Source organism: Bufo gargarizans, chromosome 9 (genome assembly GCF_014858855.1).
Source record: "Bufo gargarizans isolate SCDJY-AF-19 chromosome 9, ASM1485885v1, whole genome shotgun sequence".
NCBI lineage: Eukaryota > Metazoa > Chordata > Amphibia > Anura > Bufonidae > Bufo > Bufo gargarizans.
Genome location: NC_058088.1, coordinates 22,133,933 through 22,158,720, shown reverse-complemented (window position 1 = coordinate 22,158,720; position 24,788 = coordinate 22,133,933). Strand labels below are relative to the sequence as shown.

The following is a 24,788-nucleotide window of genomic DNA, read 5'->3' as shown; positions in this document are numbered from 1 at the left end:
GAGCTGCAGCAGAAAAGGACACTCCCCTGAGCTGCCAGCTTGATATAAATCTAGCAGAGCAATGAATGTGGAGATCTCTGGATCCATGTGAAGTACAGGGCTGGTTCTGGCTTTGTTAGAAAGAGAGTGTCGTGTCCTATATGATGTCTGATTTTCATTTTTTACATTAGTCATGGGAGAACCCCTTTAATTATATTAAATATTAACCTCAATATTCAATATCCAAAGGCAATTATTAATTTTCAATACTAATATCAATATACCTGGGGTATTATGTGTCAGCATAGCTTTTTTAACCGTATGGGAAAGCGCAGTCTATACCGTGCTGTATACTGATTTTTTTTTTTTACAATGAAGTCTGTTGTCGTATGCCACCTCATGCCTGTACAGTGCCATATATCCGAAGGCTTCTGTCATAGGTATACATCTGGAATACTCTGACATATACCTCCTATATGGCCAAAAACAAGACAAGACCAGAGCCCTATATTGTATAGTTCCTCCTCGTGTCCCCAAAACAGCCCTGGACTCTTGCGGCATGGACTCCTCTGAAGATGTCCTGTGGTATCTGGCACCAAGATGTCAGCTGAAGACTTGTTGTAGTCCTGTAAGTCATGGATCAGACCAGACCATGGATGGGTTTTTCCAGCACATCGCCCAGATGATCATCAGTTTGGGTTCTAGGTAACTTGGAGACAAGTCATCTTCTAGAACTCTTTGTCTTTCGTCATGTTCCTCATTTTTACAGTGTGGCGGGGGCATTATCTTGCTGGAAGAGAACACTGCCATTACAGAATACTGCTGTCATGGAGGGGGTTACTTGGATGTACAGTGGTTAGATACTGTAGGTGGTACCTGTCACATCTACATGATGTCAGGACCCAGGGTTTCCAGCAGGATGTTGTCCAGAGCATCACGATGCCAAAAACGTTTCCAGAAATTGGCTCTACAGTAGCTTTTCTGTTGGACTGGGTCACTGGTTGTCCTTCCTTGGATCACTTTTGGTAGGTACAACTTCATACTATGAACACCCCACAGACCGGCTGTTTTGGAGATGATCTGACCCATCACAATTTGGCTCTTGTCACAGTTGCCCATCTTTCCTACTTCCAACAAATTCATCACTTGCTGCCTTCTATATCCCACCCCATCCCGAGGTAAATCTTGTGTTAATTCTCCACCTTCCAGTTATGGCTGATCGGTGACGGTATGTACGTTTCTGGCTGCACAAAGAGCACATGCTTATTTTATAACGCTTTATTGGGGGTTTTAAGGTGATGAAAAAAATTGTGCTAAATTGACCTAAAATAAAAAAAAATGTGAAATCTAAGGACATCGTGACCATTTCTCTGCTGCCACTGATGGGGGTCTCCTGACCACCCTCAGCTTACTCACCTGCGTAATGATGTGTCGGTGGTAGTGTCTCAATGGGCAGCGACTGGTTGCTGTGGTCACTGCCGCTGTCTTACTGTCCTATTTGGGCGCGAGCGTCGCTCTGCTTTCGCTGTGTGAATTGGGATTATTGCTCAGTGGACTTTCCTTCAGCACTGAGAGCGTTAAAGGGGTTGTCCAGGGTCCGAGCTGAACCCAGACATATCCCTTTCTTTACCCAGGCAGCCTCTGTGAGATAAGCATCGGAGTATTTCATGCTCTGATGCTCTCCCTTGCCCTGCTCTGTATCGCGCAGGGCAAGGGCTTTTTGTTTACAAACTTACACTGCTAGGCTGAGGCTTCCACCTAGCAGTGTTCCCGGTGATGTCACCAGCACTAATGGAGGGACTTTAGCGCTGCTCTAGCATGTTTTGAAGCATAGGGCAGCGGTAAAGCCCACCCATTAGTGCCGGTGAGGTCACCGGGAACACTGCAGAAGCCTCCACCTAGCAGAGGTCACCACATATGCTGAAAAGGCCTTTTCCGTGCGCGATTCAGTGCAGGGCAAGGGAGAGCATCGAAGCATGAAATACTCTGAAGCTCATCTCAGAGGGGCTGTCTGGGTGAAGAAGGTGTTATGTCCGGGTTCAGCTGTGAACCTGGACAACCCCTTTAATGCTTTCCTCCTGCCCCTGTCCAGGTGCTCGTTAAGTTGCTGATCAGTCTCCGTATTTAGCTGGGCTTTGGTTCCACCTCCTCGCCTGAGCTTTGAGGTTCTCTAGTCTCTAGTAACCAGCAAAGGTGGTCTGTTGTCTGTATACCTTGCCTGTCTTCTGCTTCTTGTCACCTGCCTCGACCTTGGATCTGTGACCTGGACTACACATGTACTTTGCCTGCCCCGACCTTGAAATTGCTATTTGGAATACACAAGTACTTTAGTCTGCCCTACTACGCTTTTTGCCCGTGTACTTGGTGCTTCGCACCAGTGTCCCTACTCCAGTGGGTCAGCAGCCACCTACACCAGGACTGCTGCAGGAGGTAGCGGCCTGGATGGTTTGCTGCAGCAAGGACCAGATCCCCGTACAGGGGTTAAAGGCTGAAAACTAGGGAACCGCCAGGACAACGCCCTTAGGTTTAGCCTAAAGTTAAAGTGGTTAGTTGGCACAGTGGGTCAGTGGGTCCACACCCATTACCGGTTACAAACGGTATAAAACTGTAGCAGATTTATCACAGTGGTTAATGCTAGATGATGAATCTAACACATCTTTAGACCATGTAGTCTAAGCTTATACCAGCTATTAGTTGTTTAGGTGTCAGCTAATGACCATGTATAAATTTATTAATGGACAGTACAGAGATCTAACGATCTTTTTATACCTAGGTCTGTAACCATGACAAGGGGACATCCTCTACATCTAGATGAAAGAAGGTTTCACCATCAAATCAGACTGGGACTCTTTACTGTAAAGCTGCCCATACACATTCTGGAACTGTCGGCTGAACGATCACCATCTCTCCCGATTCCCTTCTGGGGAACATTAATGAGTGTTCTGGGGGAGCGGATGGAGCTGCCCTTATCTCCTGAGAAAACAAAAGGATCTGACGAAAGTACTAATTTCACCCGCATCTTCTCTCCCCTGACATCATCTGTCGAGGAAGAGTCGGGAGCTCCCGGACACCTGCCGATCTCTTACAAGAGTAATGTGTATGTGTATCAGACTATGGATGTCACTGCCACAAGATGGTTTGTACACGTTCTAGAGGGGCCTGATGACTTTCTTGAACATAAACATATTTTAGGTTTTGGGTACTAGATTTCAGGAGACAGGGAGTTGATTTAGGGATTAATTTTCCCTTCCTCTGGATCAAAGCAGTAGCATTATAGGCTGCACTTGACGGCCCTGTGTCTTATTTCAACCACAAGGTAACAGTAATGTGTGAGCTGTGAAAGGTGCAACCTGTAATGAACCATAACAGACGAAGAAAACTTGTGTCACTTTTTTAATAATCCTGGACAGACATGGATGTGATTTTTCCATGAAGATTCTAATAGACGAGAACCTGTGCAATTATTCAACAGACACCATCTTATACCTTAGCCTAGAACGGACAGAACATCGGACCTTCAATCCCACATAGTAAATTAGGAGATACAAAAAGAAAACAAACTCGGATTTCCTTCATGTCATCAATCTGTCCATGTGTGATGCGATGCAGCCTCGGTGAGCTGTATAAACACATGACGGGACGAGAATCACAAGCAGCGCTATATACACGCGTGTACAGAAAGTTCAGGATTAGCCTTGTATGTACAATAAGCCAAGATCATGGGATCTTCGCAGGTAGCACATGGTAGAGTTGAGCGCAGGATCTCTGTAGAATAATCAGAAGATCTCTCCTTCTTCCCTTTCCACTAAATATTCAATCGACCCCTCCGGGGTGACCCTCCGGGCCAGCACCCTCGTCCCCTCTTCTGGTGACTCTGACCACTCGCAGCCCTCTGAGGAAGATGAGGATGGAGGTGCGGGAGGAGAGGAAGGTTCTGGAGCAGGGATTGATCGGTCCACCGCCTCTGGGAGCAGGGGGGGCACTTCTGAGACTGCAGGGGACACCTCACTGAAATATAAAATATAAAAGAGTGTGAATGTCTCATCTACGACAATCATCAGTCCGATATAAAGAACTTCTGTATTATCCCCCGACACCAGCTCTCGGTAGTAACAGTGATCAAACATACTGAATTTCACACTGTCCAATCCTGCTATCCATAAATAAGTGGCACCTGAGGAGTCCAGCAGCTACTTACTGTGTCTCCTTCCTCACAAACAAATAATGGCCAAGACAATGGGATTCAGACAGAGCAGCAGTGACCGCTCTCTTATGTGTATGGTGAGCCCACAATACTGGAGACATTGACTTAAAGGGGTTGTGCAGCCAGTACATATTAATGACCTATCCTCAGTGAGGGTTTGGAACAACGGCCAATCAGCTGTTTGAAGAGGAGGGGGCGCTCATGCGAGCACTGCTTCCTCTTCACGACTACACTGCGCGTCGTCTCGCTTGCAGCATCGGCACAGTGTCATTACAGGTGAATGGAACAAGCACTTGTGATTACACGTCACGGCCGAGACGACAGGCAGTGTTATCTAGAATCTCTTCAAACAGCTGATTGTTGAACCTTCACCGATCAGATATTGATGACTTACCAATTTGTACCGTCTGCAAAACCCCTTTAAGGTGAAGCAGGCAGATATCTCCCAGACTATATTTCTATATTATATTGCTAGGACATGCCATCCAACCCTTTAGACCTCCCTAGGTTGGGTGATAGGAGCACTGTTCTGCAGGGAAAACTAAACCAGCACTGCCTCCCATCATTCTAAGGATTGGTATCAAAGTGATGGCACATCCCAGCCCAAGTAGACAAAGGAAGGGAGTGCCACCATGCTTGAATTATGACATCATGTGTGACAGCTGATATTAGGCACATCCTATTCTACCAGAGGATCAACATGTTTTTCTTTGATGCACTGTTCCATGCAGCGTTGTCTAGTATGGCAGTGTATATTCACTTTAATGGAGCTAAGCTGCTGTACTGGATTTAGCCACAAGCATATAGGGGCGCTACGTTGGGTACTGCATTCTCTAGATTAGAAATTCAGAAGATATTTCTGCATACCACAGAAAGGAATCACACACAGGGGTGTTTCTATATGTCACACGACACATCATACAAGTTTGATTGACGAAGATTAGTCTTGTATGTGCAGTGACTGCCATAGATATATGAGATCCTATAGGTGACGTCACTCAAAGCCGCCCACAACTCCCTGTCCGTTTAAAACTGACCGCACGAACCTGGACTGAAGAGAAGCAGCCACAGTCCCAGAAGTGTTTGCTGATGGGTGGAAAGAGGCAAACATCCTAATTGGAGGGCTGGAAGAAGAAGATCATTAGAAGGATTGTTACTCTACATTTATGGATCAGTTGTCCGTTTCCTCCTCATCCTTGACCTTTCCTACCTGAGGACCTCATTCACTTACTCCCTGGTAAATGTGAAAATATAAGGCTAGTTTCACATCTGCGGCAGAGCTCTCTGGCAGGCTGTTCCAGCAGAGAACAGCCTGCCAGAGTTCTCCAGATCTGGCCTTGCCGAACACTGCTGTCTGACCGCTGGACCACTATAATGGGGTCTGGAAGAGATCCAGCAGCTACCCGGCAAATATGACAAGAATCAGCCGGACAAAAGCTGCAAGCCGATTCCCAGCATTCTCTGCCGGAACAGACGGCCACAGATGTGAAAGTAGCTAAAAGAGAACTGCTTCTTTCTTGCTGGGCCCTGAATATTAAGAAACAGCTGTGCTCAGTAATACCCAAAAGTACATATTTATTCATACAAAGCGGACAACACTTTTAGATTTGATCCTGGGATCTTCTTCAGGTACCAAAAATGATGGGCTGCAAAAGCAGCCAATCCTGGTACTATTTTCTAGGGTGCATCACTTACCTCTGCAGGCAGCGCGCCCCAGTGCGTCGGAAGTTGTAGGGGCTACCGCGGTATCCCAAGTAATCCTGGTTACAACTAAAAGGATTCTGTACCGTATCCTGAAAAGAGTACAGATGACAGGTGGGTCTTACTACAGGTCTATTACCTGCCACACATTTTACATCGTTCCAAATTACCTGGGTAAGAGCTCTCTGCAGCTTCTGCCTCTCCTTCCGCGTCCGCTTCTCTATGCTTGGTGTCTTTGTTTTGTGTGGAGGGCTTCTCAGGACCCCCATCCTCCCTAAAAGGGAACTGCAAGAGATCTTTATATCCGCTCGCTGCGGAGTTGAAGGAAGACAGAATGCAGCATGATATATACACACAGTGATGTTTAATAAGAGTCTTGCACGGAGTACCAGATCCCCTCACCTTACACACGGAGTGGAGCCTCTCACGTCTGTCTCCTGTAGCCTCAGCTCAGTCAGTGTCGTCTGTGGGGCGGGAGGGGGGACGCGGCTCTGGAGTCCAAACAGACACTTCTTCTTCTTAATCTCCTTCCCAGAGATAAACCTGCGAGCGGTTAGAAAACTTTAGCTAATGGCAAAGCGGCAATGTAAATCTGGACGTACACACACAAGAATCGCCTCAGGCATGGCCTGCTATATTGTTACCCAACCATCGACCATTACAACCCAAAGCTGATTTACAACGTAACCTGAAACTAAGACGATATCTTCAGAAATTAATTTTCAACAGATGCCAAGTGCGAGATTCTTACCTTTCTTTCTCTGCTGTCAAGGCGTGGAGCAGATGGGAGTACCTGTCCGAACGAGGGGTATCTGTAAGCTAAAGACCACTCATGGTTATGTATTTGAATATACTGTCTAGATAAAGTCAACTCGTTTAAAGGGTTATCCCATGAATCATTGTAATACAAAAAATAATAAAAAATAAAATTTTCATCATTTTTTGCTACTATGTTTCCCACTTGGAGTTGCTGGGGGTGGTCTCTAGACAATATCAGTCTCCTTCCCCTTCTGGCAGCTGACAATATAGTCCCTTCCTACTTCCACCGGATAAGGAGTTTTCTCAGCTATACTGCCATGCTACAGCATAAGCTATGCTTCACTCCTGACATGCAGAGCAGAAGGTGATTTCTACTGGCTGACAAGATGTCAGGATACCATCGGGGAGGTGCGATGACAAATTCAGCAAACAGGAAAGTGAATAACTTACTTCTCCCAGTAGTAGACTCTCCCAGTTCTCATTCACAAAAGACAAGATTTCCCGTTCAAAATCGAAATACTTCTTCTTACAACAAATACTGAGGTGATAGAGGACGAGGTGCGACACATCCACCCTGCAGAAGAAGAAGTCTTATTACATGGAGGTCATCACCTTCTCCAGTTCCTCCTGGCAACTTAACGTACTCAGCAGAGGGCGACACTGAGCACAGGAGAACATTCCTATCAGATTAGAGATTCAGCTGGGGGTATAATGGCAGATTTTCTGGAAAACCTTCTCTTTAGCAGATACATTAGGATTATATTGTGAATGATTAATGTCAGGATCAATGGTAAGCAGTATGATGGAACATAACACTCACCATCCCAGAGGAAGTCTCCAGGCGTTTTCTGGACCTCTTGTACAGACCGAGCACTCAAAAACATAAAACCTGACATATAAAAGAATGAAATATTGAGACTGCGGCCGATAAACTCCCCTTGCGTGCCCTCTCTCCTATACCAGTTTCATAGACTCCTTCCAGATTTAATTGTCCATAAGGTAGAAATCATTATCTGGGGCAATGGTCTCCAGTCTGTGGCTCCACAGCTTTTGCAAAACTACAACTCCTATGCTGGGAGGCTCCACTGCTGTATCAGTGGTACAATTCTCCTACATTGCTGTATCAGTGGTACAATTCTCCTACATTGCTGTATCAGTGGTACAATTCTCCTACATTGCTGTATCAGTGGTACAATTCTCCTACATTGCTGTATCAGTGGTACAATTCTCCTACATTGGTGTATCAGTGGTACAATTCTCCTACATTGCTGTATCAGTGGTACAATTCTCCTATATTGCTGTATCAGTGGTACAATTCTCCTACATTGCTGTATCAGTGGTACAATTCTCCTACATTGCTGTATCAGTGGTACAATTCTTCTATATTGCTGTATCAGTGGTACAATTCTCCTACATTTGTGTATCAGTGGTACAATTCTCCTACATTGGTGTATCAGTGGTACAATTCTCCTACATTGCTGTATCAGTGGTACAATTCTCCTACATTTGTGTATCAGTGGTACAATTCTCCTACATTGGTGTATCAGTGGTACAATTCTCCTATAGTGCTGTATCAGTGGTACAATTCTCCTACATTGCTGTATCCGTGGTACAATTCTCCTATAGTGCTGTATCAGTGGTACAATTCTCCTACATTGGTGTATCAGTGGTACAATTCTCCTACATTGCTGTATCAGTGGTACAATTCTCCTACATTGCTGTATCCGTGGTACAATTCTCCTATAGTGCTGTATCAGTGGTACAATTCTCCTACATTGCTGTATCAGTGGTACAATTCTCCAACATTGGTGAATCAGTGGTACAATTCTCCTACATTGGTGAATCAGTGGTACAATTCTCCTACATTGCTGTATCAGTGGCACATTTCTCCTACATTGCTGTATCAGTGGTACAATTCTCCTGCATTGGTGTATCAGTGGTACAAATCTTCTACATTGCTGTATCAGTGGTACAATTCTCCTACATTGCTGTATCAGTGGTACAATTCTCCTGCATTGCTGTATCAGTGGTACAATTCTCCTACATTGCTGTATCAGTGGTACAATTCTCCTGCATTGGTGTATCAGTGGTACAATTCTCCTACATTGGTGTATCAGTGGTACAATTCTCCTGCATTGGTGTATCAGTGGTACAATTCTACATTGCTGTGTCAGTGGTACAATTCTCCAACATTGCTGTGTCAGTGGTACAATTCTCCTACATTGGTGTATCAGTGGTACAATTCTCCTACATTGCTGTATCAGTGGTACAATTCTCCTACATTGCTGTATCAGTGGTACAATTCTCCTACATTGGTGTGTCAGTGGTACAATTCTACTACATTGCTCTATCAGTGGTACAATTCTCCTGCATTGCTCTATCAGTGCTACAATTCTCCTGCATTGCTGTGTCAGTGGTACAATTCTCCTACATTGCTGTATCAGTGGTACAATTCTCCTGCATTGGTGTATTAGTGGTACAATTCTCCTACATTGGTGTATCAGTGGTACAATTCTCCTACATTGCTGTGTCAGTGGTACAATTCTCATACATTGGTTTATCAGTGGTACAATTCTCCTGCATTGGTGTATTAGTGGTACAATTCTCCCACATTGGTTTATCAGTGGTACAATTCTCCTTCATTGGTGTATGAGTGATACAATTCTCCTACATTGCTGTATCAGTGGTACAATTCTCCTACATTGGTGTATCAGTGGTACAATTCTCCTACATTGCTGTATCAGTGGTACAATTCTCCTGCATTGCTGTATCAGTGGTACAATTCTCCTACATTGCTGTATCAGTGGTACAATTCTCCTTTATTGGTGTATGAGTGATACAATTCTCCTACATTGCTGAATCAGTGGTACAATTCTCCTACATTGGTGTATCAGTGGTACAATTCTCCTACATTGGTGTGTCAGTGGTACAATTCTCCTGCATTGCTGTATCAGTGGTACAATTCTCCTACATTGCTGTGTCAGTGGTACAATTCTCCTACATTGCTGTGTCAGTGGTACAATTCTCCTGCATTGGTGTATCAGTGGTACAATTCTCCTACATTGCTGTATCAGTGGTACAATTCTCCTGCATTGCTGTATCAGTGGTACAATTCTCCTGCATTGCTGTATCAGTGGTACAATTCTCCTACATTGGTTTATCAGTGGTACAATTCTCCTGCATTGGTGTATCAGTGGTACAATTCTCCTACATTGCTGTATCAGTGGTACAATTCTCCTGCATTGCTGTGTCAGTGGTACAATTCTCCTACATTGCTGTATCAGTGGTACAATTCTCCTGCATTGCTGTATCAGTGGTACAATTCTCCTACATTGCTGTATCAGTGGTACAATTCTCCTACATTGCTGTATCAGTGGTACAATTCTCCTACATTGGTGTATCAGTGGTACAATTCTCCTGCATTGGTGTATCAGTGGTACAATTCTCCTACATTGGTGTATCAGTGCTACAATTCTCCTACATTGCTGTATCAGTGGTACAATTCTCCAACATTGCTGTGTCAGTGGTACAATTCTCCAACATTGCTGTGTCAGTGGTACAATTCTCCTGCATTGCTGTGTCAGTGGTACAATTCTCCTACATTGCTGTATCAGTGGTACAATTCTCCTGCATTGGTGTATCAGTGGTACAATTCTCCTGCATTGCTGTGTCAGTGGTACAATTCTCCTACATTGCTGTATCAGTGGTACAATTCTCCTACATTGGTGTATCAGTGGTACAATTCTCCTGCATTGGTGTATCAGTGCTACAATTCTCCTACATTGCTGTATCAGTGGTACAATTCTCCTACATTGCTGTATCAGTGGTACAATTCTCCTACATTGGTGTATCAGTGGTACAATTCTCCTGCATTGGTGTATCAGTGCTACAATTCTCCTACATTGCTGTATCAGTGGTACAATTCTCCTACATTGCTGTGTCAGTGGTACAATTCTCCTACATTGCTGTATCAGTGGTACAATTCTCCTGCATTGCTGTGTCAGTGGTACAATTCTCCTGCATTGCTGTATCAGTGGTACAATTCTCCTGCATTGCTGTATCAGTGGTACAATTCTCCTGCATTGCTGTATCAGTGGTACAATTCTCACGTGCACATGCTGTGAGGGTACAGTGTTAGATCTGAGGTACAATCTTTGCCCATGCTGGAATTGTGCACCCATCATGCCGGAGTTTCCCCAGGGTTCATACTCACCTGTCTCCGTATAAAAGAGGCTTGCTCAGACACTGTGTACAAGCTTCATGAAACCACTGGAGGCAGCGACAGCACTGAAGCATCTTCATGTTCCATCTGTAGGGGCAGAGATATGTGTGTATATATTGATGTACACTCCTACTGCCTCTGTCCCTATGTACACGTCTCATACTTACTTTGCTGGACCCACCCATACCATCTACCCACCCTATCCCTTTGGATACCGCCCCCCTTCATTTTTTACTTACGCCATACTTACTCTCCAGGCCCCCCACAGTAGCAGTAACACTGCTGTTTATTGGTTAGGTGCAGTGGGTCCCACTCTAAAGACTTTAATTGATAGGGCAAAGACAGCTTCATCTGCAGCATGGAGCGAGCGAAGGGGCCCTTCTTGAGCGCGCCACCTCTCTGTAAGAAGGTTTGATGAAGAAAAACTGAATGGCAGGTCCCGTAAAGAGAATGGCAGGACGATGGGGGACTGGACGTACCTTGGTAGCCACCGCAAAGACGCATTGTCTGCACATCCAGGAGCTCCCTGCACTATCTATATCGCATGGCACGCCGGGTACATGACATTCCTGATGATAAGCTGTGAGACAGGGGGCAGAGCTTAGTGCCAACATCACAGTGACAGAAACATACAGGACAATCATGCCAGGCTTACTTACCGTGCTTACACTTCCCACAATGCACCAGCTTATTGTCGGGGGTACACGCCTGCGAGTTGCACACACAGCACAGCTGCTCCTTTCCGGGCACAGCAGCTGAGAGAATGAAGAGTGTGATAACACGGCTATGGAAAATCCTTCATTAATCCTTAATTAATCATTTATAATGAAATAAATGAGATTCTTACGGGGGAAGATGTCCTTCCAGAGCACGGAGAACTGGGAATTATCTTCAAAGCGAACCAAACACGTCTCTTGTGCGCTGTCCACCTGCTCGTGAACCAGAGAGGAGAGAACGGCAGGAAAGATAAAGTAGATGGAAGACGATCCAACGCACGTATCATACATATATAGCTACTGAAGAGATCTGTCACCCATGATTATACCGTCCTCTTTGCATCCACTCTGCAGGACAGAGCCATAAAAATGAAAAGATCTACTAATGCACACGGGGGACGCTTACTTACTGGTGCACCATCCAGTGGCCCAGCACTGAAGTGTAACGGTTAAGCCCCATCAACTTTTGGTGACACATTTTGCCCCCTTGCATGTTTTACAGCAATCATTGAAGGTGTATCCACAGTATACGCCATAAAGGTCCAACAGAAGAGGGTCCCGGAGGTGAGACCCTCACCTATCTCGGGGCTGGGGTCCATCTTGTGCTGCGGTGAATAGAGAGGTGGCTGTGCATGCATGGCTTTCGGATGCTCTGCCAATAAACAATTAAACTGTACGGGGATGAATGATCGTAGTAACCATAGCTGCCGACCATGCAGCAGCCATGACAGCACACGAGCGGGCAATGATCTGAGATATATTTCCTAATCACTACCTGCTCTATCAGCCCATGTACAGACACCTTCTTCAAATTAAAATTCACCTTTTTGATGATGCCTAGATACAGGAGTCCATCTGTCCAACGAGCTAAAACATCTTGACCCTCCCAAAAACGCGCCAGGGTCTGAAAGCGAGGGCGTTTCACCAGTGCAGGAGTCACCCTCGGGCTGGCAGGTGTGGTACGGCTGGGTCTGGTCGAGGGCTCCCGCCCCTCCATCACATTTTAAAAAGAACCTGCAATTGTAGACAAAACATGAAGAGGCTTCTAGTAGAACATCACTAATCTCATAGGGACAAGAATATGCAGTCAATATGGAGATGTAGTAAAGCTGAAACTACAGAGACAGAAGAAGCCTACGGTACAATACTAAGGCGCAGACGAAAAGGGACCCCTTTATTTGCCCCTTTTAACGCTTAGATCCATGCGCCGGACATAAAATATGTTGGTATTCCTCGGATGTGTCACAGCCTAACCATGGAATTAACTGACCTGAACTCAAAGCATCATAGGGATCTACGATGCTGTGAGTTTGGGTCCGTTAATCAGAGTAATGCGGATGTATAATACGTGCAGCACGGACATGTGCATCTGTCCTAATTGTCTTATACACGGCAATACATCTCATCCAAGATTCAATCCTCCGATAATTCCAATACGGATGGGCTGCATCTCTCTAACAACGCCCTTTGCTCGCTTGTCCGAGACGAACCACACGATTGCATCCACGCGCTTCTTGGCTTGACTTTTAAAAATACTTACAATAAAACAAAAATGCCACGATTACTTAAAGGGGATATCCAACCCCTATAATTACTCCCCCACACCCCAGGCCCCTCATACAGATTATACTTACCCCGCTCCCCTCCTGATCCCTGTACAGCCGCCACTACATCTCACGGGTGGCGCTAGGGAGGCTGGTCACCGTCGAGGCCTGCTATTGGCTGCTCCCCCCATCCGTGCGACGGGTAGATGCAGCCGCGGCCTACGGAGGTGCCGAGGGGCAGTTAAGTATACTGTATAGGAGGGGCCCGGGCATTGGTGGGTCATTATAGGGGTTCGATAAGCCTTTAACTACTGATGTTTTTTTTCTAATTTTTAGGTTTTTATGCTGAGTGTGTAGGAATGAAGAAAGAACCGACTGGAACAGAAGAACAACCAGTTTGAGAATCCTGAATCGATGTTCGGGTATGTTGACATGCAGTGGGTCCACGGTGGATCTGGCATAAATGCCATCACAAAACTCCCCAGTAATGGGCGGATTGCATTTGGAATCACGTGGGGTCTTCCGCCACCTTCAAGCTTTGCACTGGAAAGGTTGACAGCCCGGTGTAAAACCAGCAGCATTATTTGACAAGCTGCCACTGTAAATGCTGCAGCCTCTCCGCACGTGATTCCGCCCTGGAGAATCCCTAGCATTTACCACTTGTTGCTGTCCGCTCACTTTTCTCTTTTCCTAGCGCTCGTCAGTCTACACCACAGACAGCAAACTTTAGCACAAGTAAAAATATTCCAGGCATGCAGGAATTTCAGGAGGATGTGGAGGTGCGCTAGTTTGCAGGTGCTGCTGTTTCGGTTTATTGTTAATCTTGTGCAGGGACCGGGATGTGGAACATTGCTGTAATATACTTTATTAAGGAAAAGAGGTTCATTTGTACTAGAAAATAAAAAGTCCTCTGAGGCCAGACACAGACGAGCTAGTTCAGTGCAAGAAACCTGCGCGTCAGTGTGAGTTCCCGTTCTGACCGCTGCTCCCCTGACAATGATTTACAATACTGCGTTTGCCTGCGAGATCTGGAATCTACTGAATTACATTGACAGCATTATGTCAGTGTAATTCGATAGATTCCAGGACTTGCAGGAACACACAGCATTATAAATCATTATAATGCTGCGTGATCCTTTCAAGGTTGCAGAGATCAGATTGGGAACTCGCACTGATACACGCTGCAAGTTTCTCTCATTGAACTCGCTCTTCTGCGTCTGGCCTTAGCAAAGCTCTGTCTGTCTTCAGTGTTGTACTGAGCGCTGAAGACATCTGTGTGTAACATATAGAGGTTTCCCGCCTGCCTCTTGTCACTAACCTAGTCCCCGACTTCTTACACAGACGTCTTCAGTGCTCAGTAGAGCTTTGCTAAGAAGACTCTTTACACCTTGTTTTCTGGTACAACGAAACCTCTTTCCCTAGCAAAGTACATTAGAGAAATGTTTAACATCCCTGTCCCTACAGTATACTAAAAATAAACCAAAACAACAGTTAGACTTTAGGCTTGCATTGACTTCCGTATTCCCAACGCCACCCACTAGAGTCACATTCTTTCTATTTTCTTCCTATAATTTTACTTTTATTGCCACTGGGGAAACTGTGGTCGTCGCTGGCATAGGGTATGTTGGATTCAATGGTGTTCACTGTTATGCGGGTACACTGGAATTAGTGGCGGTCACTATTATGGTGGTATCTGTGGATGTCACTGTTATGGGGTATGTGACTGTGTACTGACACATATAATGTGGTCTGTGGCTCCCAATATTTCAGGGGTCTGTGGCTTTCACTGTTTATAGGTTCCACTGGCTGTCACTATTATAGGGGTCCTATGGCAGGTGAACATGTGCTCTCGCACATAGGATTTTACAGGCATTTCTCTGCACTTACATATTTGGTGCATTTTTAATGGTAAAAACACCACCCTAAATGTTAGCTGAAGATCTAAGGGAAACACCAAACACCGGACGCACAAGCATTTTTTTTGTTTTGTAAATCAGGGACCTTTTTCTTCTTTTTTTTCAGACTTTTTTTTTAAATGCAACGCAAGCTGGAGCTTTTGGCTTTTTTTTTTTTTGTCGGTTTGATATCACCTTCTCAACAAGGGAAATCACCCTCTTAGCCCAATTATGGTCTTAGGTTTTTCCACCCAAGACAAAAGGAGCCAGCAAACATTTACCCTCTATGACTCATGAGCCACCTCCATTCCTCATATGTTCGCTATGAATAAAGTTTCTCCGTAGAGGGGGTCAGCTGTGATCTACCCAGTAACAAAGGGCCGGACCAACCTGAACTGGGGGTCCCCTTGCTCGAAGTTCCCCATAACTGCTTGGTCTGTCTCTGTTGGATGTTCAACCTCCTTGCTCAAACCTTTGCCATCATAGACTTCTATCGCCCTCTGACTGGACAGTCCATAGAAGGGTCCATTCACACGTCCGTAAGTGTTTTGCGGTCAGCAAATTGGGGATCCACAAAACACGGATACCAGCCGTGTGCGTTCCGCACATGGTCGCCCCTATGATAGAAATGTCTATTCTTCTCCGCAATTGCAGAGAAGAAGAGGACATGCTATATCTTTTTTTGTAGGGCCACACTGTCCACATCTTTTGTGGCCCCATTGAAATGAATGGGTCTGCACCCGTTCCACAAAATTGCGGAACGGATGGGAACCCAAAACTACAGGCGTGTGAATGGACCCTAACTCTATTTTTCCATGTGCACTGTTTAGGCCGCTGTAACCAATCACTGGCTGTAGCATTCCATGTCCATGTCAAGACAGATTAGGATGTGGAGACCACTGGGGGACCCAGGACACGTCAGGACACTTTTACACCAGTCTGAGTATTTTTAAGTGGCTGGAGAACCCTAACATGCAGTTCTGCACCATATGACAGCTAGCAGTCCATGTAAATACATGCTTAGGATTCATACACACCTGCATATTATGGATCTTTATCAATTCTGTTGCTTTTATCCCTACTGGAAAATATTGCACCTTCATATACTTTTCACTATTTACCTTCTCTTTATTATATATATATATATATATATATATATATATATATATATATATATATACATACATACATACATACACACACACACTACTATTTGGCTTTCGGGTGAAATTTATGGAAAACCTAAAAAGTTCTGGCTCCAGTGATATTATATCATGATATAATAGCCCGAGAGGTTTTTTTCTCCCAGGCTATGAGCTGAGTGCTGCAATTGACCAGCACTCCAGCCTGGGAGAAGGAGACGCCCAGGAGAACAAGAGCAGGCTCCTCCCAGTTGAGCCGAAAATCTGCAAATACCTGAGCCTAAACCAGGAGAACGGAGCGGCGCCCAGGGATAATAGTAAGTGCAGGGAGATCCCTGGGCGCCGCTCTCCATGTCAGCATACTTACTTTAGATTTTTTATTGATTTATTGAGCCTCTACACGGTGACTCAGCTGATCCCATAGGTCAGAGATGGCCAACCATTGGCTCTCCAGCTGTTGCAAAACTATAACTCCCAGCATGCTCAGACTGCCTACAGCTATCAGTCTACAGCAGAGCATGGTGGGAATTGTAGTTTTACAACAACTGAAGAGCCCCAGGTTGGCCACCCCTGCCATAGGTTTTCATTGGTATTCAGCTCCAAGGAAAGTGCAGTCCACTCCATTCGAGGTCCCCAAGTCTCCAGCACCTATTCCCTAATGATGCGACCTTAATGAGCTGGCGCATTGTCCTCCATGAAGATGGACATAGTCCTGTGTTGTTCATGCAGAGGCACAATGACTGGATTAATGATGTTCTTCAAGTAGAATTGGCTTGTCACTGGACCATTCACAAAGTGTAGGGCAGTTCTGTACTGACTAGACACACCTGCCCACAATGTAACACCACCACCACCAAAGGCTCTGGTGACAACAGTGGCTGATGCATAGCGCACTCCTTGACGTCTCCAACATCGTTGGTGGCCATCATTTCTGCTCAGCGTGAATCGACTTTCATCAGTGAACAGCTCTGAGGCCCACTGGTCCCTCATCCAGAGTATGTGCACCCTGGCCCAAGCAAGACGATGGCGCCTGTGCCTGGTGGTGTGGTCAGGTACCCTTGCAGGTTCTTTAGCGCGCAGACCACGCTGATGTAAACAGTTTTGAATGGTCTGCCATCCCACTTGGGTGCCTCTCACCTCCCTTAAATGTGCCTGGAGTTGTGTGGCATTTATCATCCGGTTCCACAGGGCATTGTTCACAATAAAGCGGTCATAAGTGTGGGATGTGGCCAAAGGACGTCCACTTGTCTGCCTTTCTGTGACTCTTCCAGTCTCTGTATCTCTAATACAACCTGCTGATGACACTCTAAGCTCAGGGGCCACTTCTGTCTAAAAACATCCTGCTGAAAGCCTTGCAATTGTTAGGGGTCATCTTGGTCTCATGATGTCAAAATGTGAACAGCATGATGAGGAGGACTGTTTAAATACCAATTCTAATTAAACCAGAAAATTTATTGGGCGATTCATGGACCAAACACCTGTTGTGAATTTTGCTGTTAATCCTTGTTAGAGAACAGCAAGTTGTGTAAAAAGTACTGAAACATTGAACAGCAGGACATGTGCATTCAGAAGTTTAGAGAAGGTCACCTGTAAAGGTTAGAGTGCATTTTAGGTTCATCCTGAAATTTCACCCACAAGCCAAATATCCTGAACTTTTTGTGAGTAGTGAATATAGGCGTTTTTTTCAGTACGCAGCATGTTTCACCAGATCCATATGTATGAATATATTGACACCTGGGTGTTACCATTCCTCTTGTGTGTCCCTACGCAGTCTGACATTGGCAGCACTGCAGATTATCTAGTGACATGTCCCCAACTGGTAACACCCAGATGTAAATTTCTAAAAAGAAAAAAAAAAGAAAGAAAGAAAAAAAGAACAAGATACTGTACAGTTCTGGGAAAGAAGATCTGTGCTATTCATTCATATTTCTGCAACATTGCATAAACAGCAAAATAATAGCTAAGGGCTCTTTCACACTTGCGGCAGGACGGATCCGGCAGGCTGGTCTCCCTGACGGATCCGTCCTTCCGCTGTTTCGCCGAGCCGCCACTCCGTCCCCATTGACTATAATGGGGACGGGTGCTTAGCTCCGGCGCAGCACGGCGAAAGCCGCCGGACTAAAAAGTCCTGCATGTCTGACTTTTTAGTCCGGCGGCTTTCGCCGTGCACCGCCGTGCTGCGCCGGAGCTCAGCCCCCGTCCCCATTATAGTCAATGGGGACGGAGCGGCGGTCCGGCGGCTCGGCGAAACAGTGGAAGGACGGATCCGACAGGGAGACCAGCCTGCCGGATCCGTCCTGCCGCAAGTGTGAAAGAGCCCTAATCCATTACAGGGAAACAAACTGAACAGATACAGATAAAAAGCGAGCAGCTCAGAACACAATAGGGAGCAAACTGCAAAAAAAAAGAGATCTGTAAATCTATGTGCTAGTGTGAACGAGCTCTTACACTGCAGCACACCACACACCCCTGTGTCTGAGAGGACTTCTTTTTGGAGCTAAATCAAATATATCCAAAAGGAAGGGATCCCATCAGGCAGGAATAATTTTGGAGCTACAGAGTTAGGCTACTTTCACATCCGGGGTTTAAATTCCAGTTTTGAGATCCAGCGGCGGATCTCAAAACCGTAATTAAAGGGGTTTTCCAATCTCAGACAATGGGGGCATATCGCTAGGATATACCCCCATTGTCTGATAGGTGAGGGTCCCAGAGGTGGGATCCGCACCTACAAGGAGAACGGAGCCGGAGAGAGTTGTGGCTGGAGGACCCTGGGTTTCCCAGGGTCCGTCCACCACCAGGCGCAGCTCCCCGCCTCTCCCAGTGAAGTGAATGGGAGCGCACTGCACATGCGCGGCCACCGCTCGGCTATTTTCGGCGGCTCCATAGAAATAAATGGAGGGCGGCTGCGCATGCGCAGTGCGCCCTCCTCAACTTTCTTCGCTCTGGCCTCCTTGTAGGTGCGATATGCCCCCATTGTCTAAGATGGGATAACCTCTTTAATTATTAAACAGTTCAGTATTGTCCCCATTTATTGTCAATAGGGACAAAACCAAAACGGAACAAACCAGATATAGCATTAATACAATGTAAGTTAATGGTGCCGGATCCGTTTTTTGTTTTTATCGGAAAAAACGGATCGGGCGCCCATAGATTTACAATGATTTTCAATCTGGATCCAGTTTGTTCAGTTTTGATTTAATACAACCGGATCCAGGCAAAATAGATGCATCCAGAAGTGTGAAAGTAGTCTTATAAATTAATGTTGCATCTAAATTTGGCCTTGGACTTCATTCAGACAACCATAAGATGGTTGTATTTAGTGCCCGTACACAAATACTGGCCTTAGGGTCTAACCCAAACTAACCACATCATAAGGCTCTATCATGCTGCAAGTTCAAATCCTTAAACCCACCATCGCGCCAGGATTTGCGCCCACAAATAGGCGAATGAATGAGGCCTTATCATACTGCCCCTTACATGAAGGTTTAAACATGATCAGGTCTTCAGCCGCTAAATATTAACTCCCACTCACTGACTGCAAACACAGATACTGACAAATGTGGAAAATAATAAAACAAAGATCAGAAAAACTGTGAAATGCTTGTCTGTACCGTTTCCGCGTATCCAGGCTGACCTCAGGCAGATCTCTTTCTGAATAGTACATGAGATTGACTAATTACATTCAATTTTACGGCTTTTAAGTTGAATGAATCAAAATGATGTCCGAAAAATATGTACAATGTGATGAGCCACATGCGGAGATGATGTCTCTGTGACCACGTACCACAGGATCAGGTCACACACAGTTGTCAGGTATTAAAGGTGCAACCCGTCCTTCAGGAAGAAACGCAGGGCACACGGCAGAAGAGAAGCGTTTATTCAGAATCAGTTGCCATGAGGGCACAAACCAAATTCCGGATGGGTCCATGCCCCGACGTGACCTACAGGACCGTGGGATCAATGGACACCTCGTAATAAGGATTGCACCTTTAATATTCAACCACCAAGAGTCAATATGAAAAAAAACTTTATGTAAACAGGTCAAACAGACAATCATACAGACAACACAATGCTCAGAAGATGAAGTCTACAAAACAGTGAAAACAGCAAAGAGAGGAACAGCAGAGGCCTATGCTTCTCCTGGTCAACCCAATTCTGACCATTCCCAAGGCCCACGCTTCTCCTGGTCAACCCGATTCTTACCATCCCTGAGGCCCGCGTTTCTCCTGGTCAACCTGCTTCTTACCATCCCCAAGGCCCGCGCTTCTCCTGGTCAACCCGATTCTTACCATCCCCGAGGCCCACGATTCTCCAGGTCAACCTGATTCCGACCATCCCCGAACACCACGCTTCTCTTGGTCAACCCGATTCTGACCATCCCTGAGGCCCATGCTCTACTTGGTCAATCTGATTCTGACCATCTCCACAGGTCGTTCTACGTCTATTGATTCTCCCATGTCTTTCCACCTAAGTAAAGGCTAAATGTTGATTATGACTATGTCATAAAATTACAGGAGCACCCATGTCCAATAAAAGCCATCTCAATAGTTGAGCGACATCCCAAAATATAGCTGGGGACCTGAAAATCATCATTAGCTCTTGGCCACATCTAAAGTTGACCAATAAATGCCGAAAGCGTCAATTACCTTTTATCATTTTTCTCTATAAATAAGGGGCAGACATTGCAGCAAAAGCCCAGCAATGAGTTATTATCTTCAAGATCCCGCGGCCATTGGCCACCTCAAGTGGACACCATAACGTCTTCCCGTGGTCTAAATCTTTCCACTCTGTCCATGCCCTAATTTTTTCTGTTTTTTTCAAGTGTCTACATCAAGAAAACATCTTCATTAAGCTCATGCATATCCTGATCTTTTAAAAAAATACAAGTGATCAGAAATCTGACTGTTCCTTGGCGAAGGGGGTTAGAGGAACCCATCGGCACATGCCAGTCAAAACTAGACATTCCTACCAATTCTAATGTATGCATAGCCAACTCTAGCCCTTTCTTAAAAAGATCCCTTTGTCAAACGCAACCCTCATCCCCATGGCATGTATCCCTTTACACTGATGGCTTTGAAATATTTGAGACTCTCCCAAACCAGGTCGGAGAACTGCATCTATGTCCAAGTTCCTCATCCAATGAAAAATTACTAAAACTTTTTATACGATGGGTGACAAAGCTCGCCGTCGGTCGTAAGAGTCCATTTACGCAATCCAATAACAATCCGCATCCTGCGCATGTGTGTTGGTTTTCCACAACCCTGTTTACACGCACTGAAAAATTTCTGAGCCGTGCCACTGAAAAAAATCTATAAACTTCCTCAGAAATAAGTAGCAAGTTACTCATTTCTGCAGGTTCCGCACGGAAAACCCGAGGATTTTGTCCCATAGGGCTAATCCTCACTGGGATCCACGATGGGTGCCAAAATCCAAGCACCTGCCTCTAGTGAATCCTCGATAAAGTGATGTTGCTGGATCTTCCTGCTCAGCCGCCTTTACGGTAAATGCAGCTGAACAGGAAGACCCAGGAACACGTCCGGCCGGCAGCTGAGCGTAAGTGCTCGCAGCCGGTCTAAGCATCGGCAGCACGATGGATGGGTAAGAACTGAGGAAACGATCTTTCGTCCACTGACGAGAAGACTCCGAGATTTTCTAAAGACAACAACAAAAAGCCCAGAGAACCCCTTTCGATAAAATAATCTAACAAAAAATTTTTTTTTACATTTTGAAGCTAAAAATTTTACAATATCTGTCGCCGCGATGGAAAACGTATTTGAGTCACAGTGTCGGATGACAGGTGACGACACGGAAAAGGACGGGGACTGACCACGGGATGGAGAAGCCTAAAAGCCTCCGGATGACGTAAAAAAATGACTATAAACACAGCGTCACGAGATGACGACAACACACAGAAGAATAATGAAATGAATCTGCATCTGGATGAGAAATGGCGAGAAGACGAGCGGAAGGTATAGCGTCTATAGGCTCCGGCACTGCCGTATATGGTAATGCTATGTATTATCTGCCTGCAGAAACGTGACTGCAGAAATCACAATGCAGCGCCCGCTCACCCCGGCCATTACCTGCTGATTACTAATTAGCATTGCCTCCTCATTTGCCTACATTTGCATAATGTCCTGTTAGAAAAGTGTGCGGCAGTCCTGTCAGAGCGGGGGAGCTGGTGTCACTTCAGCCAGTCCAGCGTCCTTCTCCCTCACTTAACCCCTTCACGGCCGCCTCCAATCTCATTCTGAAGCCGAAATTAGCGCCGGATCATTAACCCAAGCCCCGTCCTTCGGAGATCATTTTTCTCCCACGGCCTCTCCTGCTCCCGCCCCCCTGTCCTGATAATTGGCCTCTGCTTTTCCTCTTACACGGTGCTCCCCTCACCCCGGGGTCCCCTCAGATTCCTCCCCCGGCTCCTCCTCTTCTTCTTCCCCTCACAGTGGCTCGGTGTCTTCCTCCCCCGCCTCTCCCGGGGGGGTCCGGGCAGCAGCGCGTCCTCCTCCTTCTTATCCTCGGGCCGCACCTCGGCCCGAGTGACGCAGCAGCCTAAAGGCAGGAGGAGCCAGGCAACGACCCCGGCCACGTCACCACACCCACCCCCGGAGCCAGCCAATCGGAACCGTTTGATAGGAGAAAAGGCAGAACCCTGTTTCGGCAATTTTTTTCCCCCTTGAGGTGGGCGGGGTTTCGAAAACGTCAGTCACGTTCGGACACGGCCAATCAGCGATCGTAGATAGAACGCGGGAAAACCCTGAGGTACATAGCAGCCAATCAGGATGAGGGAATTTAATAGATTCAGAGGGTAATTGACTGTCTAATTAGTGTGTGGGATCCAGGCAGGAAAAGCAACGGCCAATGGCATCTTCTCATAGGGTTTTACTATAAAAATTTTCCTCATGGTGTATGTAGTGATTATTTCAGGTAGTGACCGTATAAATGAGTTCCTATGGCTGTCTGAGAGTTTACTGGCTGAGGAGGAATTAATTATAGGGCCTCAAAAAGATAGAAAAATCAAAAGATAGAAAAAATTCAAATTACCCTCTTCCTCATATAAAAAAAAAATTATATATTATTTTCCCCCCTTCCCACTACATTATATGCAATGTTAAATGGTACCATTAGAAAGTACAACTTGTCCTGCAAAAACATAAGCCCTCCTATGGTTAGGTGAATGTAAAAATTAAAAAGTTACGGCTTTGGGAAGGCAGTGAGTAAAGAATAAAAACTAAAAAATATTTTTGTGTCCCGAAGGGTTTGTGCAAGCCATATACAGTGCTGCCCATAATTATTCATACCCCTGGCAAATTTTGACTTAAAGTTACTTTTATTCAACCAGCAAGTAATTTTTCGACGGGAAATGACATAGGTGTCTCCCAAAAGATAATAAGACGATGTACAAGAGGCAATTTTGTGGGGAAAAAAAACAACATTTCTCAGCTTTTTTTACATTTGAGCAAAAAGTGTACAGTCCAAAATTATTCATACCCTTCACAAACTGTCACAGTCTGTGGGAAAATCAAACGTTCTATACCATTCCAAATAGTCCAAGCTGTTCTGAAGCCTCCTAATTACCCTGATTAATTGGGAACAGCTGTTTTAATCAACTCAACAGGTGAAAAACAGCAGCTCTCCGCAGTTGGTTTGTGGACAGTCATGGCTAAGACAAAGGAGCTCAGGGAGGACCTGCGGCTGCGCATTGTGGCGGCTCACAAGTCAGGAAAGGGCTACAAGGCCATTTCTAAATGTATACAAGTTCCAGTGGCTACAGTGCAAAGTATTATTAAATAATACAAGATGTTCCGCTCAGTGGAAAATCTCAGAGGACGTGGTCGGAAGCCAAAAGTGACACCTGTGCTGGCCAGGAGGATAGTTAGAGAGGTGAAAAAGAATCCAAGGATCACCACCAAGGCCATCCTGGTGAATCTTGGCTCTGCTGGTGGCAATGTCTCAAGGCAGACAATCCAACGGACACTGCACACTGCTGGGTTCCACGGCTGCAGACCAAGGAGGACGCCACTTCTCCAGATAAGGCACACAAAAGCTGTCTTGGCCTTTGCAAAAGCTCATCTGGACAAAGAAGAAGGCTTCTGGTCTTCTGTGTTATGGTCAGATGAAACAAAAATTTAATTGTTTGGTCACAATGATGTTTCCTTCATTTGGCGTAAAAAAGGAGAAGCCTTCAACCCAAAGAACACCATCCCCACTGTCAAACATGGTGGTGGGAACCTAATGCTTTGGGGGTGTTTTTCAGCCAATGGACCAGGGAACCTAATCACAGTAAACGGCACCATGAAAAAAGAGCAACACATGAGGATTCTCACCGACAACATCAGGCAGTCTGCAGAGGAACTTGGCCTAGGGCACCAGTGGACATTTCAGCATGACAATGACCCAAAACACGCAGCAAAAGTGGTGAAGAAATGGTTAGCAGACAACAACATTAACGTTTTGGAGAGGCCCAGCCAGAGTCCAGACTTGTATCCAATTGAGAATCTGTGGAGGGAGCTAAAGATCAGGGTGATGGCAAGAAGACCCTCCAACCTAAAAGATTTGGAGCTCATTGCTAAAGATGAATGGGCAGAAATACCTGTGGAGACATGCAAAAAGCTGGTCTGCAATT

The 24,788-nt window shown here is 45.6% G+C and overlaps 1 protein-coding gene across 7 annotated transcripts; it reads right to left on the bottom strand.

Annotated features, from left to right (window-relative positions):
- Positions 1 to 3,357: 3,357 nt before the first annotated feature.
- On the bottom strand, positions 3,358 to 22,722 carry PHF1 (PHD finger protein 1). Of its 7 annotated transcripts, none has more exons than XM_044305530.1 (15): positions 22,537 to 22,722; positions 12,405 to 12,595; positions 11,713 to 11,806; positions 11,525 to 11,620; positions 11,345 to 11,445; positions 11,116 to 11,264; positions 10,857 to 10,952; positions 7,464 to 7,532; positions 7,094 to 7,217; positions 6,636 to 6,703; positions 6,287 to 6,427; positions 6,055 to 6,169; positions 5,879 to 5,976; positions 5,230 to 5,307; positions 3,358 to 3,987 (listed from the first exon to the last, which is right to left on the bottom strand). In XM_044305530.1, the coding sequence occupies exons 2-15, from the start codon at positions 12,576 to 12,578 to the stop codon at positions 3,756 to 3,758; spliced, it is 1,635 nt and encodes a 544-aa protein (XP_044161465.1). In that variant the 5' UTR covers positions 12,579 to 12,595; positions 22,537 to 22,722; the 3' UTR covers positions 3,358 to 3,755. The 7 variants fall into 7 exon arrangements, with proteins under 7 accessions (XP_044161465.1, XP_044161470.1, XP_044161464.1 ...); XM_044305535.1 differs by having other exon boundaries at positions 11,713 to 11,797; positions 22,553 to 22,722; XM_044305529.1 differs by having other exon boundaries at positions 22,553 to 22,721.
- Between the last annotated feature and the right edge of the window lie 2,066 nt (positions 22,723 to 24,788).